Genomic DNA, 27518 nt, shown 5'->3' with positions numbered 1-27518 from the left:
CTTCTTATTCCCTGTGGAGTTATTTATGCCTTCTAAAAATCCTGGCCTTCAGTTCTCAAAAAGACCCACTCTGGTATTGGCATCACTGGAAGCTGTTTCTTCAGTCCCGGGATGGGGTGGGGGGAGAGAGGGAGAGAGAGAGAGAGAGAGAGAGAGAGAGAGAGAGAGAGGTGTTTACTTCCTTTGATGGCTTTATAGCTATACCCAGTGAGTGATTCTGAAGACCCTTTTCTGTCCCCCAAATCTTTCCGCCAAAAGCATTTTCGGGGTATTTGCCTTTCAGCCTGTACCTTTGCTCTTGAACTCCGCGGAAGAGCCGCTTTGTTTTGTACGGACACCTAACTTGCAAGATGGCTGCGCCCACGGTGTCACTTGGGACTCGTGCTCCGTGCAAAGCGGACAGCTTTTCTCCCTAGAGGTGGACGTAGCCCGCCCCACGTTTGCCTGGTGCCCGTTTGAGCTTCTGAAAGTTAATGCAGTTTGTTCACAGGGTTTTAAAGTGCTGAGCAATGAGGTCGTTCGGTGGCTTTCCACCGTTCCAAGCCTTCCCTGGCGACTCCGTCAAAACGGCCCTTTTGCCTCTTCTCCAGTCAAGTGCTAAGCCGTGGCCTGGACATATTTCCTGCCCGGAAACGTCAGAAATCCAGGTGTCCGTGCTCCGTGGGGTGGTTTCGGAGACTTTTCACCGTTCGGGACCCTTCCCTGACTACTCCAGCCAAAACGGCTATTTCGCTTTTTGTACGTCAAGTGTGGAAAGATGGCCGCTCCCTGGATACGATGAGGAAGTGGGCGCAGACATTTTCTCCTGGAAACCAGAAATCCAGGTGTCGGTGCTCCGCAGAAATGCCGCCGACTCTGTTCGGTCGCTGCAGGCCGGCGCCTAGGCTGAGCGAGGACGCACGCGGAGGAGAATTCACGGAAGTGCAGTTCGTGGAAGGTCGCAGTGGGGTCGGTCACGAGAAAACTCTTGTCTGTGTGTGTGGAGCTCTCAGAGGTACAGGATGAAAGGATAGAGGTGTCTTTGAGTGTTGGGGTGGGAGAGCAGTGGGGTCCGTGGGGGCAGAGGCAGCCAGCGGGAGTCGGCGGCTGGGCAGTCTGTGGTTGAGGTGCCTGCGGGGTCAGCCCTGAGGGATGCTTGTGGTCAGTAGAGAAAGGCCGGCCGAGATGCACGGCTGATGGTCCGTGGCCAGGGTTTGGTGTGTGTGAGACTGCGGACTGCGGTGGGGACTGGGTTTTGATCGGGAAGGCAGTGTCTGTTCGCATTGGGGATTTAAGATGCGGCTCAATGACAAGAGCCAGGGTCACGGTCAGCATCCCGGGGTCTAGTCTCGTGATTATGCTGATGGACAGTGACCAGTGTTTGGGAAAATCAATAAAATATATTTTTAAGCCCTAACCGGTTTGGCTCAGTGGCTAGAGTCGGCCTGCGGACTCAAGGGTCCCAGGTTCGATTCCGGTCAAGGGCATGTACCTTGGATGCGGGCGCATCCCCAGTAGGAGGTGTGCAGGAGGCAGCTGATCGATGTTTCTAACCCTCTATCCCTCCCTTTCTCTCTGTAGAAAATTAATAAAATATATTTTAAATATATATATATATATATATATATATATATATATATATATATATATATTTTAATGTTTCCGTCGTTGTGGGCTTTGTGAGAGCCGAAGCTGGAGGTGGGTGGGGTGAGTTGCAAACGTACCTTCTTTGCAAAGCTTTGGCTTCCCCCATCCCTCCTTCATCTTGACCTGAAAGCTTGTAGGAGATGGACGATTCAAAGCGCATTTGAAAAGGTCAGGCTTCCACTAAAATGAGGATTTTGCCCTTCCTGCAAATTTGTGCGTCACACACACACACACACACACACACACACACACACACGTAAGTGCATCATTATAGCACAAGTACAATAGCACTCAGTTCCCCAATGGTGGTAACCTTTGTTAAAATGTTCATATATGTTTCTTTTAGTCTTCATTTTTCTATGCTTGATTTGCATAATTCCAAGAAATCGCTGATAATTTGCCTCATCACTTAATTTCATAACATAAACATTCATATAACAAAACTTTTCCTTTAAATATATATAGTTTTTAAATTTCTGGTAACAGTATAACAAGAGGCAAATCCATGCCATTATGACTGGAATCACTCAATGTGTACATTCATTTAGGTGGAATTTAAATACTTGAAAATGCAGTTGTCACTTTTAAGGACAGGTTATGATTCTGCATTTACTAAGGATGTGGCTCCCTGTCCCTCATCTCCACCTTGACTTTTAATTTTTTTGCCATTGTGAATGGTGTCTTTTTTACTTTCGACCTTTTTTGTTCTTTTCTTTAAATTTACTGTTACATAGAAGAGCAATTATATTAAATTATTTTATTTTGTTTCTGCTCACCTCACTGAACCCTTTCTATTATGAGCATCCCTGTTCCCTATGATTTTATTATGAAAATTTTCAAGTATATAGCAAAGTTTAAAGAATTGTACAATTGAAACCTATCAGTGTGGCTCAGTGGTTGAGCATCGATCTATGAACCAGGAATTCACAGTTCAATTCCCTGTCAGGAAATATGCCCGGGTTGTGGTTCGATCCCCAGTGTGGCATGTGCAGGAGGCAGCTGATCAGTGACTCTCTCATCATTGATGTTTCTATCTTTCTCCCCCTCTGCCTTCCTCTCTGAAATCAATAAAATATATTTTTTAAAAGAATTGTACATTTGAATACCTATATGCTTAGGTTTTATCATGATTCTATTGTGTTTCCTTTACTACATATCTATCCATATATCACAATTCTGCTTGTCATTAACCCATCTTTTTTACATTTAAAAAAATGTATTTCAAAGTAAGTTGCAAACATTTATACATTTCCCCCTAAATCTTCCAGTAAGCATATGATGAGAATTCTACTCAGAGCTTTCTAAAAATAAGTTTTATTAGTCATATACCACACAACTTACCCATTTAAAGTGTACAATTCAGTGGTTTTTAGTATAGTCATAGTCCTATTCAACTATCAGCACAGTCAATTTCAGAACGTTTCACCACCTCAAAAAGAAACCATGTGCCTTCTAGTTACCACCTCTGTCCTTCCATTTCCCCCATTTGTAAGCAGCCATTTTCTTTGTGTTCTCTATAGATTTGCCTATTTTTGGACATTTCATATACACTGAGTGGCCAGATTATTATGATCTCTGAATGCATAATAATCTGGCCACTGTGTGTGTGTGTGTGTGTGTGTGTGTGTGTGTGTGTGTGTGTGTATTAGAGGCCCGGTGCATGAATTCGTGCATGGGTGGGGTCTGGCCAGCCTGGCCAGGGGGAGGGGACATGGGTGGTTGGCCGGCCTGCCTGCTGGTGGAACTCCTGGTTGAGGGGACAATTTGCATATTAGCCTTTTATTATATAGGATATTATATAGGATATACACTGAGTGGCCAGATTATGATGATCTCTGAATGCATAATAGTCTGGCCACTCAGTGTAAATGCAGTCATATAATGTGGTCTTTTGTGACTGGCTCCTTTCAGTTGGCATCATGTTGTGGAGGTTTATCTATGTGGTAGCATGGATTTCTTTTTATACCTCAATACTGTGCCATTGTGTGGATACAGCACATTCTGTTTATCCCTTCATTGGCTGGTGGGTATTTGGGTTGTTTCCACATTTGGGCTATTATAAGTAACTAGAGGCCCGATGCACGAAGATTCGTGCAAGAATGGTCCTTCCTTCCCCTGGCTGCCAGCACCGCCTTTGCTCTGGCCAGAGCTGCCTTTTCGCTCCGCCCCTAGCTGCCTTTCTGCTCTGGCCCTGAGCCACCTTTCTGCCTTCCCACACTGCCCAGAGGCCTGGAGCAGCTAGGGTGGGGTGGAATGCCTGCGTCATTGCCATGGCAACACACAAGCATCCCACCCCTCCCCCCACTACTCAGTGCCTGTGTATGCAAATTAACCCATCATCTTTGTTGGGTTAATTTGCATACTCACTCCTGATTGGCTGGTGGGCGTCAAGAAGGTACGGTCAATTAGCATGTTACTCTTTTATTAGTGTAGATGCTGCTATAACATCTGCATACAAGCTTTTCTGTGTGTACGTTTGTTTGTTTTAATATATTTTTATTGATTTCAAAGAGGAAGCAAGAAGGAGAGAGAGAGAAACATCAATGATGAGAGCGAATCATTGATCGGCTGCCTCCTGCACGCCCCCTTCTGGGGATCCAGCCCATAACCTGGGCATGTGCCCTTGACCAGAATTGAACCCGGAACCCTTCAGTCCACAGGCCGACACTCTATTCACTGAGCCAAACTGGCTAGGGCTGTGTGGGCATGTTTTTACTTCTCTGATGTAATCCTGGAGTGAAATTTCTGGATCATATGGTAAATGAGCACAGAAATATTTCCTCCATCTTAAAGACTAAAGATAGATTTCTGATGAGTAAAGGAGTGGCATATAGATAGATATATAATAAAGGAAACAAAGGCATGATAAAATCTATGTGATAGGCATACAGGTATTCAAATGTAAAATTCTTTAAACTTTGCTATATATTTGAAATTTTTCTTTTTTTTTTTTTTTTAAATATATTTTATTGATTTTTTACAGAAAGGAAGGGAGAGGGATAGAGAGTCAGAAACATCGATGAGAGAGAAACACCGATCAGCTGCCTCCTGCACACTCCCCACTGGGTATGTGCCTGCAACCAAGGTACATGCCCTTGACCGGAATCGAACCTGGGACCCTTGAGTCCACAGGCCGACGCTCTATCCACTGAGCCAAACCAGTCAGGGCTGAAATTTTTCAATATAAAATCATGGGGAGCAGAGTAGCTCATCAGAGTTCAGTGAGGTGGCCTGGCCGGCTTGGCTCCATGGTTGAGCATCGACATGTGAACCAGGAGGTCACAGTTTGATTCCTGGTTGGGGCACATCCCCGGGTTGCGGGCTTGATCTCCAGTGGAGGGCATGCAGGAGGCAGCCGATCGGTGAATCGCTCTCATCATTGATGTTTCCATCTCTCTCTCCCTCTCCCTTCCTCTCTGAAATCAATAATATATATATATATATATATATATATATAGAGAGAGAGAGAGAGAGAGAGAGAGAGAGAGAGAGAGAGTTCAGTGAGGTGAGCGCTGAATATGTTTAATTGCAGAGGAACAACCAGACATTTCCAAAGTGGCTGTGCCATTTTACATTCCCACCAGAAGTGCATGAGGGCTCCAGTTCCCCCACAGCCTCACCAACACTTGCTCTTTCCCTGGTTTTGTTATAGCCATTCTAGGGGCCGTGAAGTGGTATCTCACTGGTGATTTTGATTTGCAGTTCTCTGAAGATTAATGATGTTCAACATGTTTTCATGTGCTTATGCTGTACATAACGTTGAGGTGCATGTCTCTTTACTAAATATAGATTGTTAGCATTTTTAATAACTGCGTAGTATTTCATTAGATGTGTGTACTTTTACTCATTCAATTACTCCTCTACTAATAGGCCTAAATAATACTTTTACATCAGCTTTGCATGTGTTTGCCATTATTTCCTTTGCAAACATTTTTAGAAGTGGATTTTGGATTCTAGTATTCAATGTATTCAATTAATATATTTAATTAAAGTATTGAAAGTATTCAATGCAGAGTATTAAACTATTCACAGTCATGTAACACTGTTATAAAAAGTGTGTATTTTGGAATATTATCAATTTTTAGATATAAATTTTGTAATCATCTGACAAATTTTTAAAATAATTTTTAATTGAGAGAGAGAGAGAGAGAGCGAGAGAGGTAGGAGAGAGAGAGAGAAACATTGATTTGTTGTTCCACTTATTTATTCATTCATTTGTTGCTTCCTATATGTGCCTAACCAGAGATTGAACCCACAACCTTGGTGTTGGGATGACGCTGTAACCAACTGAGCTACCCAGCCAGGGCTAAAACGTATTTTATTTTTTAATTAATATATTTTTATTGATTTCAGAGAGGAAGGGAGAGGGTGAGAGAGATAGTGACATCAGTGATGTGAGAGAATCATTGATCGACTGCCTCCTGCACGCCCCACACTGGGGATTGAACCCGCAACCTGGGCATGTTCCCTGACTAGGAATTAAACCGTGACCTCCTGGTTTATAGGTTGAAGCTCAACCACTGAGCCATGCTGATTGGGCTAAAACTTATTTTTGATATATGTTTACTCAAAATCTCTGAAACTCTGACTCTTGATTAATCATGGTAGGGAACGTCTTATAATTTGCTTCCTCTTCTCTGTTATTGATTATTCCTACTTGGTTCTTTATCCAGTTAGTGGGGTCTCATTTCCAGAATGGAATAGATAATAGTGGTTATACTGCTCATCCTTGCCTTGCTCTTGACTTTAGAGAAAGTATGTATATTGTTTCACTGGACATATGTAGGATGTATTAGATTTTTCTCACTTGATGTTTTGCTGTTGCTGGATGGGTTCTTGGAGCTGCCATTTCCAGTCAAAGGGATTTCCCATCATAAAGTCCTCTTTCTCTCTCTCTCTCTCTCATATTTTTAAAGAGATAAACTGCTGCAAATACAATTTAAGTGATAACCTTTAATCGATCCCCTTCTTTCCTCCCCAGAGATAACCACGGTCTTGAACTTGTTTTATATAATGCATGTTTTATACTGTTACAAAGTGTGTATATGTCCACAAACAATAGTCTTGCTCTATATGCTTTAATTTTTTTTCTATTTGTTTTCCTTTGTATCACATAATGATTAGCGAAATGCTCGGCTTAGTACTGAAGTGTGTTTACAATGAGTTGTACAGAGATTTCTGAACAGATACATGAACACATATGATATTAAAGAAATAGGTGCCTGGATCCTCGCCTTTTATATGTCTCTGTCCAATAATAATGTGTGAGACGTCCCCTGCTGTGGGGGCATCGCATTGTGCTGGTTCTCCTTTGCCCTCTCACCCTACTTTGTTTTTTGGGGTTTTTTTTGTTTGTTTTTTAAATATATTTTATTGATTTTTTACAGAGAGGAAGGGAAAGGAATAGAGAGTTAGAAACATCGATAGGAGAGAAATATCGATCAGCTGCCTCCTGCACACCTCCTACTGGGGATGTGCCCGCAACCAAGGTACATGCCCTTGACTGGAATCGAACCTGGGACCCTTTAGTCCGCAGGCCGACGCTCTATCCACTGAGCCAAACCGGTCAAGGCTCACCCCACTTTGACTTCACCGAAGGAGCACATACTGCCCACACCTTCAGAATCTTATGGTTTATTGCTCCAGAGGGTAATGGCCTCCAGAGCTCCAGATAAAGGGACAGATGGCCTTGAAATCAGCTGAGTGACAGTAGCAGGGACAGCATCTGGACCCAGAGGAAATGTACACTCACAGCGAATTTACTTTTCAGCCCACAGGTCCTGGCTCGAGGACCAAGATCTACCAGGTGGCCTGAGAAAGAGGTCTCAGGACCTGGATGGCATCATTTGTGGGGACACCACTGAGCAGAGTGTAAGATTTCTACCCAGAAATTTAGAGCAGCTCAAGAAGAGATCAAAGACACAGCGTCCATCTTCCTGGCCATTCCCCAATAACAGAAGAAAATGATTAAGGACCAGGTGACTTCCGGGTTGTTTTATTCTTTCCTTCATTCTGTGATTGATTTCTGAAGGACTTGAAAACATGATTGAATTAAATGGAAGAGTCCGATTTGTGCAGAAATAAATTTAGCCTCTAACTTCAACATTAAGGCAAAATAGGATGAGGAATGTATTGTTCCCGGGAACCTCACTAAATGACTAATGTTTGAATATAGTGTGACTGGAGCATCGTACAGGTTACATGAGCTGTCACCTTCTGTCCAATATCTCTGACAGCCCTCATAGCCAGAGAACCGTGATGAAGACAGGCTCTTCACTGACAGAGGGGACAGCAGGCCCTTCCTCAGAGGGTGTCACTCTATGTTTCCTGACACTTACGTTTTAGGACATTTAAAAATATATATATACTAGAGGCCCTTTGCACGAAGATTTGTGCAATAGGCCTTCCTTCCCCTGGCAGCCGGCACTGGCTTTCCTCAAGCACCCGGGACCCAGGCCTTCGCTCTGGCCGCAGTGGAGAAGCCAAGTCCCAAGGCTTCTCCGCTCCGGCCACAGCGGGGAAGCCAAGCCTCTTCATTCATCAGTCTTCACTTGGGCTGGAGCCTTCAGTCTTCGCTCCGTGCCTGCGTATGCAAATTAACCATCTCTGTTGGGTTAATTTGCATACTCACACCTGATTGACTGGTGGGCATTGCGGAGGTACGGTCAATTTGCATATTTCTCTTTTATTAGTGTAAATTTTTTATTAATTTCAGAGAGAGAGAGAATCATCAATGATGAGGGAGCATCATTGATCAGCTGCCTCCTGCACGCCCCACACTGGGAATTGAGTCCGCAACCCGGGTATATGTCCTTGATCGGAATCAAACCCGGGACCCTTCCGTCCAAAGGCCGACGCTCTCTCCACTGAGCCAAACCAGCTGGAACAGGACATTTTTTATGGTTCTTCCTAGAGCTGAGATATTAGGCCGTGTCCTTAACTTCAGCTTTCCTGTAAATGCAAAAGCAGGGCTCCTCAGAGATCCCTTTGAGAATAGACCACAAGAGCTCAGTGGGCACAGGTTTTCATGGGACCATAACAGTGACCCATCGACCCAGCCTCATGGCAGTCAGGATTAATCTAGAAACAAAACCTCGATGGCCTAAGAAAATGGAAGGATTGCATGGCATTCAAAGGTCCTGTGTGACCACGTGGCTGAACTAGTGTTTGAGGTCAGGTTTGGCAGTAGGCAGTGTGGAAAGTACTGTTGTCTGCGAAGGGGTCCCAGAAGGTTTTCTTTAGTACATCCTCCTCTATAAGATAGTACACTCTTTCCTGTGTTCAAAGCCACTTCCTACTGCCTCATCTCTTATTGCCTTTCAGCCACACATCGTTGTATATGTGGTCCGAAGTTGGCCGAGATGTTATGTAGCACGTGACTATATTTGTGTTTTTTGAAGGCTGCTGTTTATGTTCTTAGTCTGCTTAATGACTTTAATAGTCTCCTATTCTTTGGACATGTTTTGGAAAAATGCATTATTCCTCCTAATATATAAAATATATTTGTTTAATATGTAGTATCTTGTAATTATACTGTCTGCATTTTTTTTTCTGGTTGATTCTGATGATGGCTATCAAGATTGACAGTAAATGTAGGAATGGAATATGTTTTAGTTACCTTGATATTAGTAGTATATGTTTAGTGCCTGGCAAATATGTGCCTTTAAAAATACATATACATATATATTAAATGCAAATCTTTCTGGTTTTAGCAAGAGGGTTTAATGACTACTTATTATATAAATACTTGATTTGTAGAATGATGGTTGACTGCACAATTACAGAATAGTTTACTAGAGATTGATGTTGAATATGGATAGATTTTGCTTCTATAACAATATAGTTTTTTAAAAAAATCAAAACAGCCTTAGCTGGTTTGGCTCAGTGGATGGAGTGTTGGCCTGCAGACTGAAGGGTCCCGGGTTCCATTCTGGTCAAGGGCACATGCCCGTGTTGCAGGCTCGATCCCCAGTATTGGGGGGTGAGAAGGTAGCCAATCAATGATTGTCTCTCATCATTGATATTTCTATCTCTCCCTCTCCCTCCCTTCCTCTCCAAAATCAATAAAGATATATTTTTAAAAAACCAAAACACTTAATATAGATGTAACCTGTATGGTAAAAATGAGCAGAACAACTTTCTTCACATTCCTTCTCTTTCAATAACAAGAGAAACACTCCTGTTAAACAGGACCGTGTTGTTACAGGAACCACTGACACTAGAGGATGTGGCCGTGGACTTCACCTGGGAGGAGTGGCAGCTCCTGGGCCCCGAGCAGAAGGACCTGTACAGGGACGTGATGATGGAGACCTGCAGCCACCTGGTGTCAGTGGGTGAGGACAGCTCCCCCGTGTCAGCCAGAGGGTGGCCTTTCATGGCTTCTGAAAGGTCCGGAGTGTCTGTGATGCTCTAAAGTAGTAGATGAGTCTCAGTCCCCTCTCTGGTGCCAGGTTAGAGGGTATAACGTGCCCTAGTACAGAGAAAAGCCTTTCCTTTGCTGACCTGCGGGCTGCGTAGTTCCTAAGGTACAGCATTCTTCGGTGTTAGCACACCAAAGCCCATGTCAAAGAGCCCATCTCTTCTGTCACTTCCCGTGAACAGGGTATCCGGCCAGCAAGCCAGACACACTGTCCAGATGGGAACGAGGGGAACCATGGACAAGAGAAGATGGACTCCACAGTGGGATCTGCTCGGGTGAGTGAGCGAGAGCCACCAAGGAAGGCAGCCGAGGAAGTCCTGTTCTAGTCACTCAGAGGAGTCACAGCCGTGAGGTGTCTGAGGTCACGTACTCAGAGCCTCCAGGAACCGCCCATGAAAGAGCTCTTTTTCTTTAGGCGTTTAGAGGAACATGTCTCTTCTTGGACTTGATCCCTGTTTGTTTCATCCAGGTCTTGATTTCTTCCCCCCCCACCCCCGCCCCTCTATGTTTCTCCTTACAATTCTCAATCTCACCGTCTTTCTTCCCCCAGGAACAGCACCCGTTCCTTCATTTTCTTTCTCGGAAATTCCACCTCCCGTTGCCTCTGTTCAAGGAGAGATGTGTGATGTTAGCGCTGTCTTCTGACTACAGCACCTTCTTGCCCCGTTGGATAAGGTTGATTTCCCTTCCTAACACCCGCCCCCATCTTTGATTGGGGGTTAGGATTTTATTTATTTACTTACTTACTTTTTGTTAATCCTCACCCAAGGATATTTTTCCATCGACTTTTAGAGAGAGTGGGAGGGAGGGAGGGAGAAACCTTGATGTGAGAGAGACACATCAATTGGTTGCCTACTGCTTGCGCCCCAACCTGGGCCGGGGATGGAATCTGCAACGCTTGATCGGAATTGAACCTGAGACCCTTCAGTGCACAGGCCAACACTCTAACCACTGAGCAGCAACAGCCAGGGCTGGATTCATTTTCTTAAAGGTTTCCTTTTCCTTATGATAGTTTGATGACATGACATCCCAATTAATCATGGTCATGCCACTCATATAAGATGGACAGTTCTCTCTTGTCAATGACCTCCATTATATGGTGTGATCTTGCTTATACAATTTGCTCCCTCCTCCCCAGCTAAACTCAGGGTCAACTATATTTAAAGGAGCCTCCACAGTGTTTTCCATACATGAGAATCTTTTCTTGGTCCATTGTTTTAAATACTTTTTGATTGCGCTAAATGTGGTTGGATAACCTGTTACACACCGGCGCTGACAGCCAGGAACACGACCTCCAAGATAATGCGTGGCGATTTTATTCTAAATGAAGAAGACATAAAATTCATCAAAATAAGTCTATATAAATAAGATGTCTTGAGGTGAAAACTGCTGAGAAGATCAATCAAACAGCAAAAGGGAATAGTGTGTGAGGGGCTGGGAGCTGCTGTTAGCAGCTGGGAATCTATTAGGCCCTTCGATCTTCAGTCCTCTAGGACAGGGAACGCCTCTTTGGTAAATGACTTTGGCAACCATATGAGGGATGTGAGTAGGTCCGTTGGGTGAATTGTGTTCCAAAGTAGACAAAATAGCAGATTCACAGGCCCAGGAAGAATCTCAAGGAAGCCTGTGTGAGTACAGTGGGGTGGGCATAATATGGAGATAAGGGCGATGTGGTGGTAGCTAGATTTTGGAGTGAACAGGTCACGTAGGACATTTCAGGAACTTGATTTTTAAAAATATTGAGGTGTCCTGGCTGGCATGGCTCACTGGTTGAGTGTCGACCTATGAACCAGGAGGTCACGGTTTGATTCCCCGTCAGGGCACATGCCCGGGTTTCGGGCTCGATCTCCAGGAGGCAGCCAATCAATTATTTTCCCTCATCATTGATGTTTCTATCTCTCTTTCCCTCTCCATTCCTCTCTGAAATTAATAATTTATATATATTTTTAAAAATAAAAATAATGAGATGAACAAACATTTGAGAGGTTTCAGTAGAGGAGTGACAGGATGTAATTTTTATTTAAAATGATCCCTGTGGCTACTTTGTAGAAAGTAGATGGCAGCGGGCAGAGGCTGAAGTTTGAAATCCAGTTGGGAGCCTATGTGCTGTAGTGCAAAGCAGAACACGTGTCTTCAACCTGGGTAGAGAGGGTGAGGGGCGGTCAGCTTCCGAATATCTTTAAGAGGAAGGCAGAAATGACTTGTTATTGAATAGGTAAAGGATGTGAGAGGAAAATACAAATGAAGGATGATGGTAAAGTTTTGGGTGTGAATCCCTGGAGGAATGGAGTTGCCATTCCCAAGATGAAGACGGTGTGTGGAGAAGGAGATGTGGGCTGGACATTGTAATTTACACATGGTTGTTCACATCCAAGTGGGGCACTCTGCTGCATTTGAATATATCTAAGGAGTTCAGGGAGAGTTTAGGATGAGAGGTGGAAAAATGGACTGAATGAGATCTATGGTGTGAGTACAGATTAAGAAGAGTCTTGGACAACTAGCAATCAGAAAGATTTGTTAAATGCATGGTTTCTTTTTCTAAAAAAATATTTTTTATTGATTTCATAGAGGGAGATAAAGATAGAAACATCAATGATGAGAGAGAATCATTGATTGGCTGCCTCCTGCACGTCCCACACTGAGGATCAAGCTTGCAACCTGGGCATGTACCCTGACCAGAATAGAACACTGACCTCCAGGTTTATAGGTCAATGCTCAACCACTGAGCCACACCAGCCGGTCAATGCATGGTTTCTCAATACATGTACCAGGACCTCTTCTGAGAGTGTTTTTGTTGGCGTTGGGATTATGGCCTGGCTAGTCTATATATACTGCTGACAACAGGCCCTCTTGAGCCTAGTTGGTGAACCACAGCTCTAATATGTGCCAGAAGCAGTTGAATTGAATGAGAAATAAAGCCATACATTTTAGGAGTAAGATTTTAGTAACAAATACAGTCTGTGTGTAATAGGTAGACGTTCAGCTTTTGCTACAATTCAGGGCTGTGTCAAGTTAATTGTCAACATGAACAGTAAAGGCGGAATACATTACAAATTTAGGGGAAGCCGTTTACAGTGACAGAATGGGGGAATGATAGTGTGATAGACAGGAGGCATATCTAGGACAGAATGAAGATGAAGGGCAAAGAATGAAGGTATCAAGTTAGAAATGTGCAGTCAAAAGATTGGCCTGAAACCTGCCACTCGAAGGCCGATTTTAGAAGGTAGCTGTAGGGGAACTGGTGGAGTGTCAGCATGAATAAATGGGGTAATTGTTGGTAATGTAACTTATTTCCAGGCTAACTGTTGTGGATTTTGTTAGTAATTGGGTAGAATGATGAGGTTTGGAAGTTTGATTTATATTATCCTTAGATATGTAGTCTTATTATTACTTTTTAAAAAATACATTTTTATTGATTTCAGAGAGGAAGGGAGAGGGAGAGAGAGAGAGAAACATCAATGATGAGAGAGAATCATTGTTTGGCTGCCTCCTGCACGTCCCCCAATGGGGATCAAGCCCGCAACCCAGGCATGTGCCCCTGACCGGAATCGAACCTGGGACCCTTCAGTCCGCAGACTGATGCTCTATCCACTGAGCCAAACCAGCCAGGGCTGTAGTCTTATTTTTTAACTGTGTGGCAACAGTGTAGTGATAGTAATGTATGCCCAGTAGTTCTAGAAAAGGCAAAAAAAAAAAACAAAAAAAAAAAAACGGAAGGCAAAACTGTCAAGAGACTTGGTTTGGTTAGAAGTGTGATCCCTTGGGATCCCTTAAGTCAGGGGTGGGGAACCTTTTTTCTGCCAAGGGCCATTTGGATATTTATAACATCGTTCCGGGGCCACACAAAATTATCAACTTAAAAATTAGCCTGCTATATTTGGTGAAACATGTAATTAACTTACCCCTAAAACCTTGGCAGGGCTAGATCAAATGATTTCTTGGGCCTTAGGTGGTCCGAGGGCCAGATGATCCCCACCCCTGCCTTAAACGATGGAAACCCAGATCTCTGTGTGGACTTTTGAAAGAAGATAAAGATGTGGGTTTAGGGATAATTACATCAGATATGGACTTAGGGATCATTACATGGAAAGGAGAGCAAGTTTAAATATTGCATGTGAACAATTATAAAGTGTGGCCAGGAAAGGTGACAGTTCCCTAGTGTGATATTGTGATAAAAGAAATACATATTTGGCCCTAACCGGTTTGGCTCAGTGGATAGAGCGTCAGCCTGCGGACTGAAGGGTCCCAGGTTCGATTCCGGTCAAGAGCATGTACCTTGGTTGCGGGCACATCCCCAGTGGGGAGTGTGCAGGAGGCAGCTAACTCTCTATCCCTCTCCCTTCCTCTCTGTAAAAAATTAATAAAATATATTTTTAAAAAAAGAAATACATATTTGGTTCCTGACACAAAACCCTAATGCTTATTTTCCTTAACAGGAAAATAATGTTTGATGCTCCTCAGTTGACTTTTTAAAACCCAAGCTCTTTATATTTTTCTTTATTGATTAAGGTATTACATATATGTCCTTATCGCCCCATTACCACCACCCCCCCCTCATGCCCTCACCCCCCTGTTGTCTGTGTCCATTGGGTAGGCTTATATGCATGCATACACGTCCTTTGGTTGATCTCTCCCCCTTACCCTCACCCTCCCCTACCTTCCCTCTGAGGTTTGACAGTCTGATCGATGCTTCCCTGTCTCTGGATCTATTTTTGTTCATCAGTTTATGTTGTTCATTATTTTCCATAAATGAGTGAGATCATGTGATATTTATCTTTCTCTGACTGGCATATTTTGCTTAGCATAATGCTCTCTGATTTCAGAGAGGAAGAGAGAGGGAGGGAGAGATAGAAACATAAATGATGAGAGAATCATTGATTGGCTGCTTCCTGCACTTCCCTTACTGGGGATCGAGCCGGCAACCCGGGCATGTGCCCCCTTTTTTTCTAATCCTCACCTGAGGATATTTTTCCATAGCTTTTTTTTTAGGAAGAGTGGAAGAGAGAGGGAAAGACAGAGAGAAACATAGATTGGTTGCCTCCTGCATGAGCCTGGACTAGGGCCCAGGCTGTGGAGGAGCCCGCAACCAAGGTACATGCCCTTGACCGGAATCAAAACCGAGACCCTTTGGTCTGCAGGCCAACGCTCTATTCACTGAGCCAAACCGGCTAGGGCTGTATTTACTCATTTGGAATGAATTATACCTTATTTATACAATGACTGTTTTTACCTTTAGTTTTTTTTGTTTATATTATTGTATTTTAACCTTGTCGAAGTGATAAAAAACATATTTGCTTGGAGTTTCTTTAAACTGAGATCAGCGTTATCAATAAAGCGTCAATCTTCACAGAGCTGTTAGTGAAATAGTTTTATTCTAGCCCTGACTGGTTTGGCTCAGTGGATAGAGCGTCAGCCTGCGGACTGAAAGGTCCCAGGTTCGATTCCAGTCAAGGGCATGTACCTTGGTTGTGGGCACGTCCCCAGTGGGGGGTGTGCAGAAGGCAGCTGATCGATGTTTCTCTCTCATCGATGTTTCTAACTCTCTCTCCCTCTCCTTTCCTCTCTGTAAAAAGTCAATAAAAAATATATTTAAAAAAAAATAGTTTTGCCGAAACCGGTTTGGCTCAGTGGATAGAGCGACGGCCTGCGGACTGAAGAGTCCTGGGTTCGATTCCGGTCAAGGGCATGTACCTTGGTTGCGGGCACATCCCCAGTGGGAGGTGTGCAGGAGGCAGCTGATCGATGTTTCTCGCTCATCGATGTTTCTAGTTCTCTATCCCTCTCCCTTCCTCTCTGTAAAATATCAATAAAATATATATTTTTTAAAAAAAAATAGTTTTATTCTATACCAAGCTAATGGAAAGGTTTATTCTTCTCTTTTCTAGAAACCAAGAAAAATGATCGTCACCTACAGAGGTATTTGCAAAATCAAAGATGTCTAAAGAGAACAGAACAGTGCCATGAACATAATGCATTTGGAAACATCATTCATTGGAGTAAAAGTAATTTTCCTTTAAGGCAAAATCATGATACATTTGACTTGCATGGGAAAGCATTGAAATCAAATATAAGTTTGGTCAACCAGAACAGAAGCTGTGAAGTAAAGAACCCAGTTGAGGTTAATGGACATGCGAAATCTTTCCTCCATGAAAGGCATGAGCAATATCATACTGAAATAAAATTTCCTGAATGTGTTAATTCTGTAAATACAAACTCCCAATCCCTTAAGGCGCAAAGGACTCAGAAGGTAAATAAACCCCATGTATGCAGTGAATGTGGGAAAGACTTCATCAAGAAGTCTCGCCTCATAGATCACCAGAGAGTTCATACGGGAGAGAAACCTCATGGGTGCAGCATATGTGGGAAGGCCTTCTCCAGGAAGTCCAGGCTCACTGAACATCAGAAAACTCATATAGGAGAGAGACGGTATGAGTGCACCGAATGTGACAAAGCCTTTCCCAAGAAATCACGGCTACTCACTCATCAGAAAACTCACACAGGAGAGAAACCCTACGTTTGCGATGAATGTGGGAAAGGCTTCATCAAGAAGTCTCGGCTCGTTAATCATCAGAGAGTTCACACAGGAGAGAAGCCTCATGGATGCAGTCTGTGTGACAAAGCCTTCTCCAGAAAGTCCAGACTCATAGAACATCAGAGAACTCACACGGGAGAAAAACCTTATGAATGCATGGAATGTGACAAAACCTTTCGCTGGAAATCACAGCTCAATGCCCATCAGAAAACTCACACAGGAGAGAAATCGTTTATATGCAGTGACTGTGGGAAAGGCTTCATCCAGAAGGGGAATCTCATTGTACATCAGCGAACTCACACAGGAGAGAAACCCTATATATGCAACGAATGTGGCAAAGGCTTCATCCAGAAGGGCAATCTCCTTATACATCAACGGACTCACACTGGAGAGAAACCCTATGTTTGCACTGAGTGTGGAAAAGGCTTCAGCCAGAAAACTTGCCTTATATCACATCAGAGATTTCACACCGGAAAGACTCCCTTTGTGTGTACCGAATGTGGAAAATCTTGTTCACACAAGTCAGGTCTCATTAACCATCGGAGAATTCACACAGGGGAGAAGCCCTATACATGCAGTGACTGTGGAAAAGCTTTTAGGGATAAGTCTTGCCTCAATAGACATCGAAGAACTCATACAGGAGAGAGACCCTACGGGTGCTCTGATTGTGGGAAATCCTTCGCCCACCTGTCATGCCTGGTGTACCATAAGGGAATGTTGCACACCAGAGAGAGATGCGTAGGTTCCGTCAAGTTGGAAAACTCTTCTCCAAAGAGTCACAGCTCAGCTCATTCGAGTGACAGAGTACAGGAGAAAACCCCTGTTGATACGGTGACTGTTCAGATGCCTTCAGTGGCAGGTCAGATTTCATTACACATCAGTGGGTTCCTAGCGGATGGGCACGTGGCCACTGTGGGACCGCCAGGTGCCAGAGGCGCAGCCTCAGCAGATAACAGAATTGGCACAGAGAAACCTGATGAATGCAGGGAATGTGGTAGTACCTTCAGTGACCAGTTATGTCATATTGTATGTCTCAAAAAACACACAGGAGTAAACTGTGATACAATCAAGGCAGAAGACCCTTGAATAAAACATTCTAGCTCATTATTGGCTTACAAGTGTCTGCTGAGACAAGTGTGCATACAGACTGGGAGAGCCTTTCGTGGCACCATAGACCTTATCCGTGCCGCTTCATGTGTCACATGTCATGAGTGAGCTCCTGTTGGTAGAAATATAATGACCATGGGAAATCCTTTTCCAGAAATAAGACTTCAGTAGGTGGTAGAGAGTTTACACAGGAGAGAAATTGTTGGAACTTTGAAGGCAGTGATTATGGCAGGGTTGTCTACCTCATCCACTGGCAGAGGAAACCCAAGAAATAAAACTCTGGGCACACTAACTGTGGAACATCTTCAGCAAAATATCGGAAAATGCATGAAGTAAATAAGGCCTGTGCGAATGAAGAAGACTTTAGGGATTTGTGTCACAATTCTAACATAATTATACATCAGAGAATAGACACAGTGTACATTGTAGGACAGTATACCTTGAATCAAACTCCTAGTTGATATGTCTATGAGGACTCCTTAATTTAATGCTTCTTTTTTTAAAAAAATATTTTTATTGATTTCAGAGAGGAAGGGAGAGGGAGAGACAAAAACATCAATGATGAGAGAGAGCCATCGATCAGCTGCCTCCTGCACACCCCCCTACTGGGGATCAAGCTCACAACCCGGGCATGTGCCCTTCACCGGAATCCAACCCCGGACCCTTCAATCTGCAGACTGTCGCTCTATCCACTGAGCCAAACCAGCTAGGGCAGGACTCCTTAATTTAAAGGAGGTTGTCTGTGTTGCACTCTCCCCCTGTTGGGGGCATGAATCTATTTTCTCACGTAGGAACATTATATGGTTAGCTCTTGCATTTCTTTGTTTCTAAATTTATTCCGTTTGTATTTTAGATGACTGAAGTCCTTCAAAAGGAAACAATACATTTAATTCTGCAGTAAAACAGCATGTTTGGATCTGCTAACTTTATAAACATTACCCTGGAACAGAGCTCAAAACTCACGAATAACCTGTCAGCCAAGCTTTGGCCCAAAAGATAGTTTCCCACCCTGTGCACACACCACTCAGAAAAACATTAACAACCATTTCCTTTATCTGGCACTGTTCTAGGACCTATAGATGATGATGGTGATGGACTAAACAAAAGGTTATTGCTATCTTTGAGCTAGCAATTTTTTTCTTTTTCTCTTTTTCCCCTTCTCCCTCTCTGGCTTCCTAGCTCTGGCTGCTAGCAATTTTTTAAAGATAGATTTCATGCATATAGTTTTACCCTTCAGCAGGTATAATCAGAGTACGTATACACTTAAGTTAGTTGAAAAGGATATATAGTAAAAGAAACAAAGTATCCTGATAATTTCTTGTCTAAGGTGCGTATTGTTTTTTGGAGAAGGGAGGGATTCATTTTATTTTACTGGTACACACATAAAATAGGGTATGGATACTTTTTAAAAAATGTTCATGTCTTATCTTCTACCCAGATGATAAATTCCTTGATATAGTTTATAGGTGATGGTATATTTCCCAGAACATAGCAAATAAGAAATGAATTATGTATAGAATTGAAAGATGAATGAATGAGCTATTGGACTAATCAAGATTATTTTTGTCACTGAAAGAATGGAGCTCCTGGAAAGTCTAATGATCAGTATTCTTTTGTTGTCCCTCTTTTTTATTTTTTAAATAGTTATTTTTTTCATTTTTTAAAAATAGGATCAGTATTCTAAGAAACTTAAAAAAAAATCCTGAAAAGAGGCTCCTGTCAGAATATAAAAGTGAGCAGATCAGAGAAGGAATAGGATCTGGAGAATAAACCCAATTAATGGAAGAAAATAATTTCACTAAAAATGGAGGACAGAAGGTGAAATCCTTTGAATGTCTTAGAGACACACCCTTCCCTTTGTCCACAGGTCTATCATCTTTTAAGAGTTGCTACCATTTCAAAGATCCCGGTTCCTCTGATGTGATGAATTGAAACAAGTTATATCAATTCATCCTCACTCTCCTGGGAATGGGGTCCTTGTCCTCTCTTCTATACTCAGGATTCTTTCTCTTGATCCAGTAAAGATACCCAGATTAAAAAACAGTGAGTCCTGCTTATAAGGAAAAAAAGTAGAAATTTGCCATGAAGTGGCCGTCTCATAATTGTATTCCCAACTCTGGGTCTTCGAGTAATTCACTACAACATGTTTATTTGAGTGTTTGCACTGTGCCAGGCACTGTTGTAGACACAGGATACCCTGCAGAACAACATATGCAAAGTAATGGCCTCTAAGAGAATGCATTCAGGTGCTCTTCAGCAAAAACTCAGAAGTGGATTCTACAACTCAGACTTCAGATCCTTTTCTTGTCTTGCAAATCTGCACATCCTATCATGGCAGTCATAGTGTCTTTCTCACTGAAATTGTCAGTCAGGGTCCTGGAATGGACTTCCCTGAGCCCAGAGGACCAGGTGCGGAACTCAACCTTTCAGAGGTTGGCATTGCAGGTAAATAAATGTTCATGGTATAGACAATTTCAGATTGACCTCTTTAAGAAAAGCATACCAATTTATATCTTCTGCTTTACCCCTCATTTTCTTTATTATTTTTTATTTTTTTTAAATATATTTTATTGATTTTTTACAGAGAGGAAGGAAGAGGGATAGATAGTCAGAAACATAGATGAGAGAGAAACATCAATCAGCTGCCTCCTGCACACCCCCTATTGGGGATGTGCCCGCAACCAAGTTACATGCCCTTGACCGGAATCGAACCTGGGACCTTTCAGTCCGCAGGCTGACGCTCTATCCACTGAGCCAAACCGGTTTTGGCTATTATTTTTTAAATTTAATAAATCTTTATTGTTCAGATTACTACAATTGTTCCTCCTTTTTTCCCCCCATAGTTCCCCTCCACCCGGTTCCCACCCCACCTTCTGCCCTTACCCCCCCACCACGTCCTCATCCATAGGTGTACGTTTTTTGTCCAGTCTCTTCCCGCACCCCCCACACCTCTTTCCCTGAAGAATTGTCAGTCCACTCCCTTTGTATGCCCCTGATTCTATTATATTCACCAGTTTATTCTGTTCATCAGATTTTTTATTCACTTGATTTTTAGATTCACTTGTTGATAGATATGTATTTGTTGTTCATAATTTTTATGTTTACCTTTTTCTTCTTCCTCTTCTTAAAGAACACCCTTCAGCATTTCATATAATACTGGTTTGGCGGTGATGAACTTTAGCTTTTTCTTATCTGTGAAGCTCTTTATCTGACCTTCAATTCTGAATGATAGCTTTGCTAGATAGAGGAATCTTGGTTGTAGATTCTTGCTATTCATCACTTTGAATATTTCTTGCCACTCCCGTCTGAACTGCATAGTTTCTGTTGAGAAATCAGCTGACAGTCATATGGGTGCTCCCTTGTAGGTAACTAACTGTTTTTCTCTTGCTGCTTTTAATATTCTCTCTTTGTCTTTTGCTCTTGGCATTTTAATTATGATGTGTCTTGGTGTGGTCCTCTTTGGATTCCTTTTGTTTGGGGTTCTGTGTGCTTCCTGGACTTGTAAGTCTATTTCTTTCACCAGTGGGGGAAGTTTTCTGTCATTATTTCTTCAAATAGGTTTTCAGTATCTTGCTCTCTCTCTTCTCTGGCACCCCCATAATTTGGATGTTGGTACGCTTGAAGTTGTCCCAGAGGCTCCTTACACTATCTTCATATTTTTGGATTCTTTTTGCTTTTTGCTTTTCTGCTTGAGTGATTTTTGCTTCTTTGTATTTCAAATCTTTGACTTGATTCTTGTGATCATCTAGTCTGCTGTTAGATCTCTGTATATTATTTTTTATTCAGTCAGTGTATGCTTAATTCCTACTTGGTCCTTTTTCATATCCTCAAGGTCTCACTAAATTTATCGGCCTTTTCTAGAAAATTCTTGAAAAACCTTATAACCGTGGTTTTGAACTCTATATCCAGTCGTTTGCTTTCCTCCGTTTCTTTCATTTGTGATCTGTTTCTTTGTCTCTGTATTTTGGCTGCTTCCCTGAGTTGGTAGAGTGGCTTTGTGTGATAGGTGTCCTATAGGGCCCAGTGGCTCAGCCTCCCCAGTTACCTGAGGTGGACACTCTTGGTGCACCCCTTTGTGGGCCGTGTGCACAGTCTTATTGTAGTTAAGCCTTGATTGTTATTGGTATCACTGGAAGGAACTGACCTCCAGGCCTCTTGGCTGTGAGGGAAAGCTCTGTCTACACTGGGAGAACTTCTGTGCTGGAGACACTCTTATGAGACAAGACTTGCAAAAGCCTCTGTGCTCAGCTTGGATGGGGCGGAGTCTAAGGGCGGAGCAGACAGCCTTGGCTTCCCGTTAGCCCTGCCCTAAGAGGCCCCTGGGTCTCAGTGTCCCGTGGTAATCGCTGCAAGCACCTCTGAGAGAAAGCTGCCCTCGAGTTTCGCCCACTGCCAGACGGTCCATTTTCTCCCCGAATGAGTCTGGGTCCCCAGAGTCTCACCTGGAACTGGAGTTCAGCGCTGTTGGGAGCTTTTGTCTCCCTCACGCTTGAGAAATCCAGCCGCGTATTCTGTTGCCAGTTGTGTCTCCGTACCTCTGCCTTCTGCAGGTCCTCTGAGTCTCATTGTTCTTTTCTCTTTCCTTCTAGTTGTAAAATTTCCACTCAGCCAGCTTTCCTTGGTTCTGGATGATGTCCATTTTGTCTTTTAGTTGTAGTTTTGAATTTGTTGTGCGAGGCACCAGTTTAGGTGTTTACCTATGCCGCCATCTTGGTTTCTCAGCATTCATCCTATTATTATTTTAAATATGTATTTTTTTATTGCAGAGAGAAAGGAGGAATGAAAGAGAGATAGAAACATCAATGATGAGAGAGAATTGATTGGCTGCCTCCTAAGCGCCTCCCACTGGAGATTGAGCCAGCAACCCAGGCATATGCCCTTGACCAGAATCGAACCGGGATCCTTCAGTCCACAGGCTGACATTCTATGCACTGAGTTAAACCAGCCAGGACTTTTTTTCTTTTTTTAAAAAATATATTTTTATTGATTTCAGAGAGGGAGAGAGATAGAAACATCAGTGACGAGAGAGAACCATTGATCAGGCTGATGCTCTGTCCACTAAGCCAAACCACCTAGGGCTCATAAAAAGTATAGTTGTTATTAAGTGTCCTGCTTGTCAGACATTAACTGTATATTTAGTTATTTAGTTCTCAAATGCTCTATTTCCATCTTCATATGTTGTAGGGAAACATATATTATAGGGTTCTTGAATAATGTTTTTTTCATGGTCCTTTGGTTATAACATTTTTATGCCATGGGAACTTAACTCTTGTTTATATCAACCTGTGATAAATAAAATCGGTTTCAATATATATAGTTTGGCTTAAAGTCACAACCTATCGATGTTAAGTGAGGACTTATTGTCTAGGTATCATCCTCATTCTTTTCTCCTTAGTACCGGTAGCCAGATACTGTATACAGTTGTATGTGGCCCAAACTGAGAGTACTGAGATCAGGGTTTAGGGTCTTACTGGGGTCACTCTGCCTTGTATGGCTCAGTGATGGAAAACTGGAGTTGGGGGTGGTTGTATTAGTGGGCTAGGGCTGTCATACAAAGTACTACAGACTGGATGACTTAAACAAAATAAATTTATTCCTCACAGCTCTGAAGGCTGGAAGTTCAAGATCAAAGGTGTCATCAAGGTTGGTTTCTTCTGAGGCCTCTTTCCGTGGCTTGCAGATGGCCATCTTCTTTCTATGTCTTCACATGATTGTCCCTTTATGTGTATCTGTGTCCTAATCTCTTATGAGGACACCAGATTGGATCAGGTCCCATCCCAATGACCTCATTTTAACTTAGTGACCTCTTTAAAGACCCTATCTCCTAACACAGTCACATTCTGAGGTACTGGAAGTTATGACTTGCACATATGGATTTTGGGGAACACAATTCAGCCCATATTTGTCCGTGCAATTTGTCAATAAATGCCATTCAGGTTTGGAAATTTATATCGAGCTAACTACTGGAGCTAACAAGTCATCAGTAAACAGTGGTGTCTTTTCCAGGTCTGACTATAGGGGGATCTAGTCAATATCCGGGGAAGCCCATGTGTTTCTGTGGTTGAAGCTATGGAGGCCCAGGACCCCTATGCTGCTGGGACAGACCTGATGAATGTTACTTTCTCTTCAGTCTTTCAAGTAAGTCTAACTTCTTCATATATATTTATAAAGTTTTATTTACTTAAATACACTGAGTGGCCAGATTATTATGATCTCTGAACACATAATAAGCTGGCCACTCAGAGTGTGTGTGTGTGTGTGTGTGTGTGTGTGTGTACACACACATATATATACAATGTGTGTGTGTGTATGTATGTATGTATATATATATATATATATATATATATACATATATATATATATATATATATATTAGAGGCCCGGTGCATGAATTCGTGCATGCGTGGGGTCCGGCCAGCCTGACCAGGGGGAGGGGACATGGGCAGTTGGCTGGCCTGCCTGCTGGTCGAACTTCTAGTTGAGTGGACAATTTGCATATTAGCCTTTTATTATATAGGATATACACTGAGTGGCCAGATTATTATACATTCAGACATCATAATAATCTGGCCGCTTAGTGTATATTTATATATCTACATATATAGTACTATAATGTATAGTTTTACTTCCTGAATGATGGGGGTGATAGAGCTTCTCTTGTTCTAATAAGGTGACTCCTTGATGGGGGCTGGTTACAAGAAAGACCAAGCCAAAATTAGAAGCTTGGAATTTTTATTTTTTAAATATATTTTTATTGATTTCAGACAGGAAGGGAGAGGGAGAGAGAGATAGAAACATCAATAATGGGAGAGAATAATTGATTGGCTGCCTCCTGCACGCCTTACACTGGGGACTGAGCCCGAAATCCGGGCATGTGCCCTTGACCAGAATCAAACCATGACCTCCTGGTTCATAGGTCAACGCTCAACCACTGAGCCCCACCGGCTAGGCAGAAGCTTGGAACTTTCAACCTCATCCACTATACTCTGGGGGAGGAAAAGGACCTAGAGAATTAATTATCAGTTATTCATGTAAATATATGTATATATGTAATCATTTAAATCTTACCATATATATGAGATACATATAATAAATAATCATTAGAATCTTATCTTTAAAAGGTATCCATGAATCAAATAGGTCATTTTTAAAAAAGGCAACATATATGCATATACTTAATATTTATACATTATGTATATGTTAGCAAACAAGGATGTTCCCTACTATTGCAGGTTCCCTCAGGGTTGATAATATGCGAGGAGGACTCTCAGCAAACTTGCTGTCCTCAAGGTTACATTCATTATAGAAAGGAAAGGGATTAAAATCGAAGGATAAAGGTGAAAGCTACACCCCCGATGTGATTTAACTTGGGGGCTGTGGATCACATGGAAATCTGGAGGGGCTGGGAACTAAGGCACAGTGATGTCCTACCAAGATCACATGATTGAGTCCCAGTAAAGACTGGACATCAGTTTCAGGAGGGCTTCTCCGGTTGGCAGAACTCCCCACCTACTGCCACACACTTGTGCCGACGGAGAGAGGAACAAGGCCCATGACTCCCTTGGGGAGGACAGCTGGACTCTGCCCTTTATGCCTCTTCTCTGGGCTGATGCTAATCTCTAGCTTTGAACTAGTAATGAACCCCAACTATTTTGGATAATTTCTAGTTCACTGATTATCTCCTTCTGTGCTTCTAATGTGCTTTTTGAAAATATATAGACATTTTTATTGATTTCAGAAAAGAAGGGAGCGGGGGAGAGGGAAATAGGAACATCAGTGATGAGAGAGAATCATTGATCGGCTGCCTCCTGCATGCTCCACACTGGGGATTGAGCCCGAAACCTGGGCATGTACCCTGACTGTGACCTCTTGGTTTATAGGTTGACGCTCACCACTCAGCCATGCCAGCCAGGCTAATGTTCTTTTAACATGCATGTGTATGCACCTGATTGTCTCTTTAGTTTCCTTTTCTTTAGACATACTAAAATATTTTATTCCTTACAACATTTTAAACCCACTTATTAAAACATGTCGTATTTGAATAACTGTTGTCTCTGCCACCATTCTGATCCACCAAGCCTGGGAAGGCCCTTAATTAATTGTAATACTGTGTTTTATTAATCTTTATATCACCCACATATTATCCTTTTTGTCCAATTGGTGCATATATATGATTCTTGGTTAACTAGAGGATTTAATGGCTGTGCATTATAGAAATATCTAATTTGTTGAAGACTGAATTATAATAGCAGAATATTCTAATAGTACTTTCCTTCTACAATTTTTTTTTTAACTTTTTAAACTGTTTGTACTGATGCAGCCTGTATGGTGAAAATAAGCAGAATGACTTCCTGTACATTCCTTCTGTATGTCAATAAAAGAGAAACACTTCTGATTAAACAGGACCGTGTTAATACAGAAATTGAAGCTGTGGCTTTGGACTTCACCTGGGAGGAATGGCAGCTTCTGGACCCGATTAGGACCTGTACAGGGACGTGATGTTGAGAACTACAGCCACCTGGTGTCAGTGGGTGAGGACAGCTCCCCTGTGTCGCCAGAGGGTCCCCGGTCAGTGGCCTTTCCTCTTAGCTGCTTCAGAGTCTCTGTAGTGCACACAAGTGATAGATTCTCAGACCCTCTCTGGCTCCAGACAAGAGTATATCATGTTCCCTCTCCTGAGAGAAAAGCCTCCGCTTTGCAGATGTGAAACTGTAGAATCCTTAAAATGTAGCGTTTTCCCATCTTGACATGCTAGCCCAATGCTATGTGTCAGTCTTCTGTCATTTCCTGTGAACAGGGTCTCAAGCCAGCAAACCAAATACATTCTTCAAGCTGGAATGGGGCAAGAACCTGGACAATAGAAGACAAAACCCACAGTTGAACCTGTCCAGGTGAGTGGGTGAGAACCAGCATGGTAGGCAGCCAGGGAAGGCATATGCTAGGCCAGTGGTCGGCAAACTCATTAGTCAACAGAGCCAAATATCAACAGTACAACGATTGAAATTTCTTTTGAGAGCCAAATTTTTTGAACTTAAACTTCTTCTAACGCCCCTTCTTCCAAATAGACTCGCCCAGGCCGTGGTATTTTGTGGAAGAGCCACACTCAAGGGGCCAAAGAGCTGCATGTGGCTCACGAACCGCAGTTGGCCGACCACAGTCCTAGGCAGTCAGAGAAGGTGCCACAGTGTGAGAGGGAGGAAAGCTAAACAGCAGCTCCTCATATCCTTCTTGCCATCTGAGACCTTTCTCTTTATAGTTTAGAGGGAAATACACCCTTTTCTTCTTCTGTGAGCTGATCCCATCTGACCTGTTTATGTACATCTTGGATGTTTATTGTTGTTTGACAAGTACTTTTTTTTCTAGGTCAACTCATCTCTTTTGTTCATTGCCACCGTGCCTCTTCCTATTTCTCCCACCTCCATTGCTATGAAAGTCTACCTTCCAGGCCTCATTCCAAACAGAGACTTTTGAGTTGAGCATAGTCTTTAACTAAAGCATCTCCCTGCTGCATTGGGAAATAGTGATTCCCCTTCCTAACATTCAACCCCATGTGGGATGCTACGCCCACACCGGAACCTGATCTCTGTTTATATGGTTTCTTAGCATCTTGCTATAGACTAAATGTTTGCGTCCCCTGACAATGTATATGTTAAAATCCTAACCTCAAGGTGATGGTTTTAGAAGATGGGGCCTTTGAGAGGTGATTAGGTTATGAAGGCCCTCACCAGACACTGAATCTGCTGGTACCTTGATCTTGGTCGTCTCAGCCTCCAGAAATGTGAAAAATACATTTCTGTTGTTTTGTGTTATAGTAGCCTAAATGAACTAAGAGAC

General features: G+C 42.7%; 1 protein-coding gene across 1 annotated transcript; it reads left to right on the top strand.

Annotated features, from left to right (window-relative positions):
• Positions 1-851: 851 nt before the first annotated feature.
• On the top strand, positions 852-19366 carry ZNF613 (zinc finger protein 613). The gene is made up of 5 exons (XM_080644285.1): positions 852-994; positions 7397-7604; positions 9833-9959; positions 10228-10320; positions 15931-19366. Exons 2-5 carry the CDS (start codon positions 7590-7592, stop codon positions 17661-17663), a joined length of 1968 nt encoding a protein of 655 aa, XP_080500411.1. The 5' UTR covers positions 852-994; positions 7397-7589; the 3' UTR covers positions 17664-19366.
• Positions 19367-27518: the final 8152 nt, after the last annotated feature.

Source organism: Plecotus auritus (assembly GCF_963455305.1).
Source record: "Plecotus auritus genome assembly, chromosome: 10".
Taxonomy (NCBI): Eukaryota; Metazoa; Chordata; class Mammalia; order Chiroptera; family Vespertilionidae; genus Plecotus; species Plecotus auritus.
The sequence above is the reverse complement of the archived record's forward strand: the minus strand, read 5'-3'. Positions and strand labels throughout refer to the sequence as shown.